We start from the raw sequence: 12,259 nt of genomic DNA on the forward strand, positions 1-12,259 counted from the left end.
ATTTAATATACTGTAATAATAATTTTTTAAAAAACAAGACCCTTAATCAAGCACATTTTAGTCCAGTGACCTTTTTCAGCTGATTTAAGCTTTGGTGTGACGACAGATTGCCAGAATAAATTGGTAAGAATAATGGGAAAACTGAGACCTCGGTAAAAGAGTAAAAGTGCAATAAAAATGTGAATTTGATGTGTAACTAATGAAATAAAAATCTGTCTGCATATATGATATGTTTAATTATTAAGTGGCTATGGTCCAGTTGCCTTTTTTGTATTGCAATCTATGTGATTTTTGATTCTGTGTACTAAAACAGATTTAGACATGTGTCATATAGTTGGTATTCTGGATCCTTATCACAAGAGCTATGAAAGAAAGTCTCACAACCCAGCAGCCAACTTGGAATGAATTGAGACAGTTACTTTGAAGCCTCTATCTATCTACAGTAAAGCGCCATAACTTTATTTACAGTGGTAACTAGAACACATATGGAATCAGCATTCAAATCCAGCACGCACCATTTAAAAACTCTGGTGACTGTTTTCCCCATCGTGTAAACAGTTCACAACAGATTCAGTAACAGCTTAGTTCAAACAGTGTCTCTGATTGTCTCACAAGAGCTTCGAAACAAGGCCGTAGTATGGATGCAGTGAGACTCTTCTTCTTCTTCTTCTTTTGGATGCTCGCTTTAGGGTTTGCCACAGCAGATCATCTGCCTCCATCTCACCCTATCTCTAGCATCCTCTTCTGTCACGTCACCCCTCTGTGTGTCCTCCTTCACTACATCCATAAACCTCTGAGGTCTTCCTCTTTTCCTCCTGCCTGGCAGCTCTAGCCCACCCAGCCACAGGGTAGGCCATGAGCCAGCGTACTCCGAGTGCTGCCCCAAGCAGGGATAAAACAGGGGGGTTGGGTCAGGAAGAGCATCCGGGGCGAAATTGTGGCCGAATCAAACATGCGGATACAGTAAATTTTAAAAAGTTAAAATGCACCGGCACTGCTTTTTCAATATGGACATACACTTTTGCTGACAAAGCGGAAACGGTCATCACTGTCTACTGTGTGAATGTGTCAGCACAGCATGATTGATTACAGTGTTTTAGTTTTAGATGTTGACTGGCTTTAGCATTTCAGAATTCCCCCTTTGATTTCTATGTATCCTTAAGCTGACAAGTAGCATCCTGGCTTTAGTCGAACACAAACTGGAAAGTGTCAACTGACCCCATTTTTTCCTATTGTACACTTAGAGATTTCTCTTTCTGTGATTGTGCCAATATTGAGTTGGCAGGTAAGGTGAAAGGGAAACTGAGAAAGAGTACAAAAAAGAAGGCGCCTGGAGAAAAAGGCGAGGAGCTATTTTATGTCCTCGGAGACTCTTAAGAGCTGGAGATGTGGTGGCTGTTTGAAAGTTTCTTAGAGCGGATTCAGTCGATTGAGATTGCTTTCTTTCACCAAGCTAATTTCATGGGCATTCTTAAAAGGAACGTTTTATGGATGGGATCAAAAGCTCTTGATAGTTAGCTCACTCTTTCCTGTTCCCTTTCTTACTTTGTCCCCCTCACTCCTTTACTCCGTCGTATTGTATTCTCAGTAGATTTGTGCAACTTTCCTTTTTTTTTGCCTCCTACTTCTTTCTCCTTTTCTCCCCTTGCTCTATTCCCACCCATCTCCTCATCCCCTATCGCCTCAGTGGCATCTAAAAAGAATGACAGGAGCGCGTCGTTTATGGTCTGTTTGTGGGCCATTACATTTGAATAAAGAAACATTTAAGAAGATCACGCAGATTCTTTCCTCTTTGTCTCTCATTCTGGTTTACTGTCTCAAAAGCAGTAAACTGTGCTACGGAGTACATTTTTCTCCCACGTTTAATGAGGAGAAGGAGCATCTTTTTGAGTTTGGTGGGTCATTTCGAATGAAAATGTGCCGGCGTTTTTTTGAGTGAATGTTGAAAATCACAGACTCACAGACTAACACCACCTGACAGGTCATCATGATAAAACAATCATTTATACATATTTAGGTTTAGAAAATAAAAGTGTTAGTGTTTATAGTTGGTGGCTGTTGTTAAAAGCCAAAGTGATTGTAAACAACACATTTAATAAGAGTTTAATTTACCTTATGATGGAAGCGAAACCCATATATACTTACTCGATACTTTCTTTTCTAGAAATTGCTACTACAGTGTTGAACCTCCTCTTGCCTCCAATTTTGCGGGTTTCTTCTTATTAAAAGCGATTCCCACTGTCGCTAAGTGCTACAGAGGCTGTTTGATTGTTGGAGTCTTCTTTGTATTGTTGTAGGGTCTCTGTCTTTTATTTATATATATATATATATATATATATATGTGTGTGTATATATATAGTGCTTTGAGGCAACTGCTGTTGTGACTGGATCTTGTATAAATGAAACTGAATTGAACCAGCTTGAGATGATTTGAGCCTTATTTATGACATAGTGTGCTATCCTGCTGGAAGCAGCCATCAGAAGATGGGTACACTGTGGTCATGAAGGGATGGACATAGCAGAACTGCTAAGGCAGACTGTCGCGTCATGTGGTATCAAGTGTGCCAATTCTGATCCAAGCGTTGCACCAGAAATCGAGAATCATCTGACCAGCCTATGCAGGAAGATCCCAGACCAGCAGTTTCTGAAATACCAGACCAGCCAGTTTGGCACCAACAAACACTCCACGTGCAAAGTCACATAAATCACTTTTATTCCACATTCTGATAGTTGGGTCGAACTTTAGCGTGGCATCTCGTTTGTGTCTACATGTTTAAGTTCATTGAGTTGCTACAATGTGATTGGCCGATTAGGTATTTACAGCAACAAACAGTTGAACAGGTGTACCTAATGAAATTGGTCCATGAGTTTAAATGGGTCACAAAGCATAAGAAGCCTGTATTTTTATGAGTTAGACTTAGGTTTGAAACCACTCTGCTTTCAAAATAGCATACTTTCCAGTTTCTGTGGTTTCACGGCTGCTCAAGACTAGCAGATAAATGTTTAGACATAATTAGATGTGTTGAATAACTAAAACTCTGACAGCTAATGTCAGTGCAGGGCAGCAAAAACAGAAATAGATATTTATATATGTCTGTGCATAACCCCGAAGCAAAGGACAAGTTTATTCTGCTGACACGTCTCCCTGTGGGGACAGCCCTTTAAAGTTCTTTCTGAGAAAACAATTTTGTAGAGAAAAGCAGCATGTATAGTCTCCTGTACCGTCTAAGTTTTAAAGTACAGATTGATTTTTTTTTTTTCAGCGGCTGTGTATCATGGTTGGGGCAGAGATTTCTTCTTCTTCTGTGACCTCACCAACCGAGCAGACAATATTTTCTTCATTGTTGTTCTCTTTCAGCTTGTGGTTGAATTACAACATTAAGACATTCACAGCAACTGCTTCAAGGATCTTTGTTTGCATATCATCACATGTCCACAAAAATGTGTTCAAAACTTTAGGTTGTTCTCCATGTCAGCTCTTTAATAGTAGACTGATTGCAAAAAAAGGTCCCCAGTTAACTGTAGTAATGATGCAGTAATGATGCTTGCAAACTGGAGCCACCTTTTAGCCAAGTGAAATGATTGCACCGACACTTGTACAAACTAAAGCAGACCAGTCATTGATCCTTTTTCTTTGCCTTTGTTCTGGGGATGTTTTTGTCTAGAGTTATTGATCAATCGAGTCCGGTGGGAAAAGAAGCCTTTAGTGTAGTATTCCTGTACTTATATCCACCTATTACTGCTATGGTTACACAGATCATGTTCAGCGAACCCCCATTTTCAATGCGAGCTCCTAAAAATCACAGCTAACTTATCCATCCGTGTCTTCCTGGAGCCGGGGATCCTGAATCAGTATTTAATACAGATCTCCAGCATTAGTGCTCTCCACATCTGTGCCAGTTTAAGCCAGAGGATGGAGGGTCCAGTGATGATTGTGACTATGTAGGTCTCCGACTCCTATTCCTGTAAAGTAGATCATTTTGTACAGCCTAGTCCTTACTGAGTAATGGTGCTGCTAAAAGAGAAAAGGAAGGAAGCGAGAACGAGGAGGAGCGTGAGAGATGCAGCTTTCTGTCCTACTTATAGTTTTCATAAATTCTTCTCTTTTTATTACTTTATATCCAACTCACGTCTTGTCCTTTCATATTCTTTCTTACTTACTTGTCTGAAATTTAATTGTTTCTTCCTTGTTTGTGCCCCTTCATTGCTTTTGGTTTTCCTATTCCTACATTCATCACTTTTCTTCAGTCTGATCTGTCCATAAACTTCCAAGCATTTCTTTTGCCTTTATTTATTCTTTTCTTTCCATCCTCTTCACATTTCTCATCCATTCCTTAATATCCTTTTATTCTTCCTCTGTTCTCATCTTTATTATCAGCCTTTCCACCCATGTACCCCTCTGTTCACAGTCCGTCCCTCTCGCTCGTCTCTCTCAACTCCTTTATTACCGTTGCACTGTCACCCTGCCTTGGCCTTCCTCGTCGCTATTCATGCTGTGTTACAGGTTTCTTCTGGTCTCCATCCCACAGCAGCACACCTTTAGGGCCAACTTTTCACAGTGTTCCTCTTTTATTCCACTTTAACTGGGCTGCATTACGTCTTGCTGAGTTTTAGGGAGGTCAAGAAAAAGGAAAAGTAATTTTGATTGATGGAGTGCACACTTCTGTCATCACAGACAAGTCATGTTGTCCTCTCAAATGATTGTGTCCATCCTCTCCACTCCTCTAACTGCATGCTGGGAGTTTGAGAGCATTAGTAGCTGCTAGAGTGTGTGAAGCTGCTGATTTAGTTTGATGCTTTGGTGTTTTTCATTGAGGCTTTTTAAAAAATGTTATTTATCAACCTGTGTGTGCAGGTAAGACTATTTTAGTAAATTACTGTGCGGATTAAGCATCTTGGGTAATGTTCGTACCCAAGTTATACTGACTGTATTTGAGAAGGGTTCGCCTCCCTTATCTTAGCTGGTTGTCTTGGCTGCAGAAGAACAAGTGGGCCATGAGAACGTTTCATATGGCTCTCGGATGAATGAGGCAGTCGTGTCTTCTCTCGCACGACTGCAGCATTTTTAGTCTTTTCAAAGACAGCCTTTCATGTATCTGAATGATCCAGCACAGATTTTAGAAGTTAAATGCAAAATGTCAATGTAGCAACATGACATGCTTTGAGTGTGGTATGGTATGCACAAAACAGGTCAGCTGCAACCCACAGGTAGCTCTGCATGGAACAAGAAAGGCTCCCACTGGCACCGGGCACAGAAAACACTGAACAATGGACGAATTGTGAGGCATAACAGCGAGGTGATAGACAGTAGCTCTGATAATACTGAGGGACAAGCTGTGGAGAAAAATATCAAATCAAATCAAATCACTTTTATTGTCACATCACATGTGCAGGTACATTGGTACAGCACATGTGAGTGAAATATAAGCAGTAGGCAGACAGAACCGTGCGCTAGATAGAAAGTCTGACAACCGAGGCTGAAAAAACAGCAAATCAAGTGAATCAAACACCAGAAATGTTGAAAATATTTACGTGGAAATCTTAGAAGATGACTTCCTGTCTCAGTGCTCTGATATTGTCTCAAAAATATGATCAGTAGTCATATTCACCCGAGGAGATCGGTAATTTCCTAGAAAATGGCAGACAGTTTGTTATATTTCTTTTGTAAAGATTACAAAGCTGGCTAGTCAAGAACAGCCAACTCAAAAGAAACTGTTTAGCCTAAGAGAGATGCTTCAGACAGCAAATCAATTGGTTAAAACAAAGTAAATATAGAGAAGAAAAATGGCTTAACTAAGTAGCATGTACCTGAGGCTGAGTTGGTAATAACTCAAAGACTTGCTTTTTAGGAAAACGGGTACCTCTTGTAATCCTTTCATCATACCTATCAGTTCACTGGACTGGTTAGCATTGAGAGTCTTTTGTCTTCAAACTGCACAAGAGTTTCTTCACCTTAAGCAACAGGTCTGGATTAAATAAAAAGAAAAAAGGATCTGGTCTGGTTCCTCTATCCCTGGCTGATGTAGACACTCAACAGACCTCCTCTTTAACCAGTCAGTCCTCCATACTTTAAATTCTGTTTTCAACTCAGACAGCGTTTTAAACTCTGTGGTACTGTTGGGAGTAACTTTTGTTTTACCCACTGACTTTGAGGACTCTCAGTTCTAACCATGTGCTGATAATCCTCAGACCAGCTGGCCAGGCAGGCTAAGAAACTTTAAATGTCAGTGTCTTCTGGAGAAGATTCTGTAGGAGGTGAAGTGTGGTCATCCTGGTCTTTTTACGGAGCAACCCAAGGATCAAAATACCAGACTTCTTCAAAGAAGAAGGCCTTAGAACGCTTCTCTCTCATTTAGCAGGTGTTCACGAATCAAGGTGGGGTTTTTTTTGGGGTTTTTTTCTTTTTTACAAGGTTTCTAGAGGAGGCTTGAAGTCGCTGTGCAAAACTCCCAGAAGAGAACTGCAGAAGAGGCTACATGTAGGCATACAGTACAGGGCATAATGACCATGAAGCAAGAAGTCTTTGTGTGTTTTACTAAGCTGGTGAAAGTCTGAGCTCTCCAAGACTGGTACCCTTTTCTCAGTACTGCAGGCAGTTTGTTGGTTTAGGGTCTTATAGGTGTTAGAGGACAGGCCTTATATTTCTGGTTCCTGATATTCTGCTGCACAGTGCAGGCATATTTGTCTAGTGATTTTATTTGTATTCTTTTTTATTTTTTGGGATCAAGCTGAACAGATGAAGACAAACAAAATCATGATGGGTGCATGTGTTCGGAGGTTGGCTGGCTGCACGTCTTAGAGTGGAGGTCAGCTGATATATTGACAGGGCTGACATTAAATATTTGCCAGTACACGGGTATCGCATTTATAACTTCCAGTTAAAAATGTTGTAGCTATTGATGTTGCATATTTTGTCCACCTGAGGTCACTCTACAGCTTTTGGTAACGCGCGACGAACAAAAATTTGGGCAAATTTGAAAAAAAGTAATCCATGAAAGATTGATATTTTTTTAGTCAATCCATCCATTTTCTTCTGCTTATCCGGGGCCTGGTCCCGGGGCAGCAGCCCAAGCAGAGAAGCCCAGACCTCCCTCTCCCCAGCCACCTCTTCCAGCTTGTTCGGGGGAACACCCAGGCGTTCCCAGGCCAGCTGAGCAATATAATCCTGGCGGAGCGATCCCTGGCTACCAAGACTGGCAATATTTTACTTTTTTAGTCTTTGTTATATTCTGTTATTATATTATCTTGGTAATGAATCGTAAGTAAACACACACAAAACTGTTAGGGAATCAGTTTATACTTCAAGCGTTTGAAAGATAAAAAAAAATCACAAGAATATCGGTATCGGTATCGAACTTTAAAATCAGATATCAGTCAGGCTCTAGTATGGGGTTTGTATATAATAAAATCCTGTCATACCTCTAAGAGGTTGATTTGCTTATTAAGTTGAAAAGATTGTGTGCAGCAGCTCAGTAATAATAAATGCACAGTACAAGCAGCCATTTATTTATTTAGTTTATATGTTTTATTTTGGGGGTCGTAAAGGAAGGGTTTAATAGTCGCAGAGGTCGGGTGTCTGTGCCTTCTTTTTTCGTATGTGTGAGGTAAATTTACCTCACACATACGAAGCTCAGGAGATAGAGCAGGTCATCTGCTGATCAGAAGGTTGGTGGTTCGATTCCTGGCTCCCTCAGTCTGCATGCCAAATATCCTTGGGCAAGATACTAACCCCCACTTGCTCTCCAGTGCATCCATCGGAGTATGAATGTGTACGAGTGTATGTTAGTTAAAAAGCACTGACAAAGCATAGAGTGGTTGTGTGAATGGGTGTGTATGGGTGAATGTGGCGTGTTGTATAGAGCGCTTTGAGTACTCCAGGAGAGTAGAAAAGCGCTATGTAAAAATCAGTCCATTTACCATTTACCATCTAAAATGCTATATAGCTCATCTGCTGTCTTCATAATGTTTTGAAATGCAGTAAAATAAAGGGAACAATAAAACAATTTAGAATCAGCTTTGGTGAGGCTAACACTTTACTGGCACCATTAAGGCCTCCTTAACAGTCGAAAGTCTTGTTAACAGGAGATTATGTAACATTTTACCACTACAAAGCCTGGACGCATTAAGTAGTCCATTTGGGGCTCCTGAGCTGACCATTATATTAAGTAGTAATGATATGCAGTCAGCAAAACCGAAAACACGTTGGGCTCTATTTAAAAAAAATTACTGTAGCGTGACAAAAAAATAACAAACTTTAAGATTATGTTATAAATAGACAGTGTTTTTCCTCTGGTGTCTTAAGAGAAGTGTTAACTAATCATATTTATTCATACATTTTGTTTCACAGTGTAAAAATTCAAATAATTATAGTAACAGGAATATAACCTTGCCAGCTGGGACATCATTAATATGGATAACGGAGGTAACTGCGGAGGGAAAAAGCCATGGAAATGCTGTTAGCTGGGTATTGTTCCTACATGTTTACACAATTGCCCAAAAATGATGTCCTTGTCTGTTGGCTTTAAACACATTGTTGTGGAATTGCTATAACATTTGTAGTTTTTGGCAAGTGAATTTCTGTGTGGGTACAGGAAAGAACAAGCATGTGTGGGAACATGAAGAACAAAGCACCAGTATTTATAAACCCTCTACTTTGCTGTGGTGTCACCCACTAGCTCTATTTTCTTCTTCTGCTCATCAAAAACCAATGTCATTGACGCAAAACACCACACAGTTCTTCAGTAGTATAAAAAGGAAGCGAGTGTGCAGTCGTTTCGCATTGCCGAGTCGTCGGAAAGAAAGTATCAGGTGCGCATGTATAGAGTCGCTATGAGTGAGTGAGATATGAACAAATGAACTGCAGTGCAAGACATGATGCGGTCCAACAGAAGGAACAAGGATTCAGCTTTCTAAGCATTGTAAGCTTCTTTGCATCAATGACTATTCCTGTTCAGTTTGGAAAGACCTGTTAGCGGTGTTTAGACGTAATGAGAAGTTACAGTCATGCATATTAAGCCGACAGGAAGTGTTAGAGGCTCCTTTAGGATTGCTGTGAAGTTGAAAACTATTTTTCCCTCTTCTGATCTAAATACAATTCCTCTTTGTCTCCGACCCCTTCTTCTTCTTCTTTTCTTTTCTTTTTGGCTGCTTGTTCTTTTGTGTCATCATCTCTTTTGTTTACAGGGCATCAAGGCCCATGGAAGCACTACTTTGTCAACAAGGAGACAACTGAGTGAGTGTCTCTGTTCTGCTATCACCTGACTGAACGTGACTGTGTCTATGTAGTGGTCTATCTTGATGTACTAGATGGAAGCACAGGGGGTCTTGGTACTAGGGCTTGATTCATCTGTACGGCTCTACTCTGATCTTCACTTGTTTTGCTTCACAAAATGAGCTAATCCAGTTCTTGACATCCACTGTTAGAACTGATTACATTCTTTGATTAACCTGACTTTACTCACGTAACTGTTCGGTTATATTATGAGCACTCCACATCTGGAATGACTGTCTCACTACAGACTGAAGTAGATCGGCGGATGGATGCTGGTTTTGTGAAGTAAAATCATGACAAATAGTACATTGAGCCAGTTCTAAGAATCAATCAAGCCCCAGTGTGGAGACCCTCCGTGCGATAATGAATGCCACCTGCACTGCCTTGTCCTGTAACGTAGACAAGAATGCTGCCTATTTATTATACCTATGTGAATCAATCCTGCCTAAAAGGGATGGTGACCGAGAAAGATCTTGGCTCCAAGATCATCTCTTTTCTTGTTTAAATCAATGTAACTGACCTGCTCTGTCTGTTGGAGTTCACTGAAAAAGCCAATGTAATATTTTCTGTGGTTTATGTCAGAGTGGGAAAAATCTGTTCAAGCAGAAGACAGTGGTACAGATAATTTCTCTTATACTGCAATTCGATGGTGCAGATCATCTCTGTTATAAGCCGATGAGCTTGACAAATGGCATGGTTTCAGATATTGAACAGTGTGCAGTGTAGTCTCCGTTTCTAAGTTCACAAAGCATTCAAGTGCCAAATCATGAGTTTAGCCCATTTGAAGAAATCTAAATCTATATCTTTTCTCGGTATCCACATGTTATTTACAGGGTCTTATTTTCCCTGTAAAGCGCTTTAAAGAATGGGACGTGCCATCCCAACAAATTAACAACCCAGAAGATGTCCACAAAGTGAAACTGTTCAAAGTGGACCACTTTATCAAATATTCTTTAAGTGTTTTCACTTCAAAAGATTCATCAACTTCATTTCAACTTCCACGCGAGCTGTATGAAAAGTTTACATGCTGTGAAGTCAGTCGCTGCACAGAAAATATTATGTTGCAGGGAAGTTCAGGAACTTCCCAAGGTGAAAATTCCTCTGGGGACCTAAAGAAAGTAGTTTTTTTTTGTGTGTTTTGTTTTTTAAAGTGTATTCCCTGCCTACCTTCCTGCACTGTACTAAAGTCGAGCATGCTTTAGGATTCAGAGCACCAGTGCTTGAATGTAGTGTCCCTGGTCTCTCTTCTCCTGCTCTTGCGTGAACTTTAACCCTCCCCGTCATTGCACTATGAACTGCGATCCCAGCTGTCACAATATGCAAGCCTTTTATTGACGCCTGTGACCTGTGACCTTCCCCAGACAGGCTTCATACTTCCCTCCCCTCTCTACTCAGCCCACCCTGGCATTACATAACATACACACAAGCCTTGATAGACACAGGCATTGATTCAGTATAACGCTTGCACATGAAGACCTTCGAGTTTTCAAGGACAAGTCTTATGTTAACCATCAATTACAAAGGAACCATTTTTGTTGCTTCTGAGGTAAATAACCTCCGTGTTTGAAGGTTAAAGCACAAAGAGACTGTAAAAGCCATCGGTGCCCCATTTACGCAAGGGCACCTACACACTTCCACGTCTTTGTATGTGCATACGGTTGTTTGCCTCTGTGTGTGGAGTTGAGTTATTTTTACCCAAACATACAGGTTTGCTGCAAGAATACCTCATCATTTTTGTGTGTGCCTGTGTGCTAATGTGCACGTGGTGATGATTCTTTTTTTTTCTCATTAAACTCCTCAAGGACTGACAGTAATGCTGTGATGTTGAATTATTAGTCACTTCTGGACCTGTTGCAGTGAAAACAACATAATGAGCTAAACCTCATTTGCAAGGTCAAACCAAGTGGAAACCAAAACGGAGGAGGCTAAAGGCACAGATTCCTCTTAACGCAGTTCTCATAATGTCCACTTTGGTGGAAAAGACCTTAAATTTTTGGGAGGCAGGTCTTGCAAAAACGTCCTAGCGTAATTAAACAACTTCACAGTAAGTGAGCTTTCCTTAACTTTAAGTTAAACTGATTTAATATTCCTGAGGTTCGCTGATATATAATCATCTGCAATTATGAAAAATGTAATTTAACTGCAATAAAGGCAAGAAAGCACAAGTAGAGTAATAAATCTATCTAAATATTGTTATTTGTTAGGATAGCAAACTAAGTTAAAGTTTTTATACCCAAATTTGAGCCGGCACACTGGACTTCTCTGAGAAGTCTGAAATTAATCACTCAAAGCATTCAACCACTAAAACTAATTTTTCTGTTCAAGACTGCAAGTAAATAAATGCAATTTGGCACCTTAACCCCAAAATAATAGGATGCCTTATTATTTTATTTATTATTTTCAGCTTTTTTTGTAAAAAAGAGTACACAATGTTCATATTTATGTGTTGGTAGTTGGAGATCTAACTTTTTTGGTTCCTGTTCAACTGAACATCTACACTACAGAACTGTCTATGCTCAAGTACATAACAAACGGCGTGTCAACTAAAAATGTAAATAAACCTACACGACTAACATAAATTGAGTCACGCTGCACAGTATTTATTACCCTATTTAATATAGGTAAGGAAATGTTTCTATTTACAGTTTGAATGTTTTAGCAAATGTTAGAAGGGATCCTGTGTATTGGTTCCCACTCATTCGCCACTCACTCTGAGCTCCTTTCAGGCTCTAAGATGTGAATTTTTTATCCTCCAAACAAATAACAGCATGGCACTGAGTGATAAACCTGAAGCAGAGGCAAAATAAAACTGGAGATGATGTCAGAGGCACTATATCAAATGCGCAGTCTTAAAGTTCTGACTGAAGTTGTAAACCATGACATTAGGATGAAATGTTTTGCAGCGTCTCATAAAGGCTTGAGCAAAAGAGTCTCCAGGAGAAACAATGCTTCCATGACTTCATTTGAATTGTAAATACATTGAATCTT

General features: G+C 40.0%; 1 protein-coding gene across 7 annotated transcripts in view; it reads left to right on the forward strand.

The window, feature by feature from the left end:
* Positions 1-12,259, forward strand: part of ccser1 (coiled-coil serine-rich protein 1) — a 122,602-nt gene that overhangs the window by 73,067 nt on the left and 37,276 nt on the right. For 3 of the 7 annotated variants that reach the window (XM_040031706.1, XM_040031707.1, XM_040031708.1), the window contains exon 11: positions 9,184-9,232. The exons of the other annotated variants lie outside the window; for them this stretch is intronic. In XM_040031706.1, coding sequence (XP_039887640.1) covers positions 9,184-9,232 — 49 coding nt within the window. The remainder of the gene's footprint in view (positions 1-9,183; positions 9,233-12,259) is intronic. 7 annotated transcript variants of the gene reach the window in all.

This window comes from Simochromis diagramma, unplaced genomic scaffold, assembly GCF_900408965.1.
Source record: "Simochromis diagramma unplaced genomic scaffold, fSimDia1.1 OVJJ01000284.1, whole genome shotgun sequence".
Lineage (NCBI taxonomy): Eukaryota > Metazoa > Chordata > Actinopteri > Cichliformes > Cichlidae > Simochromis > Simochromis diagramma.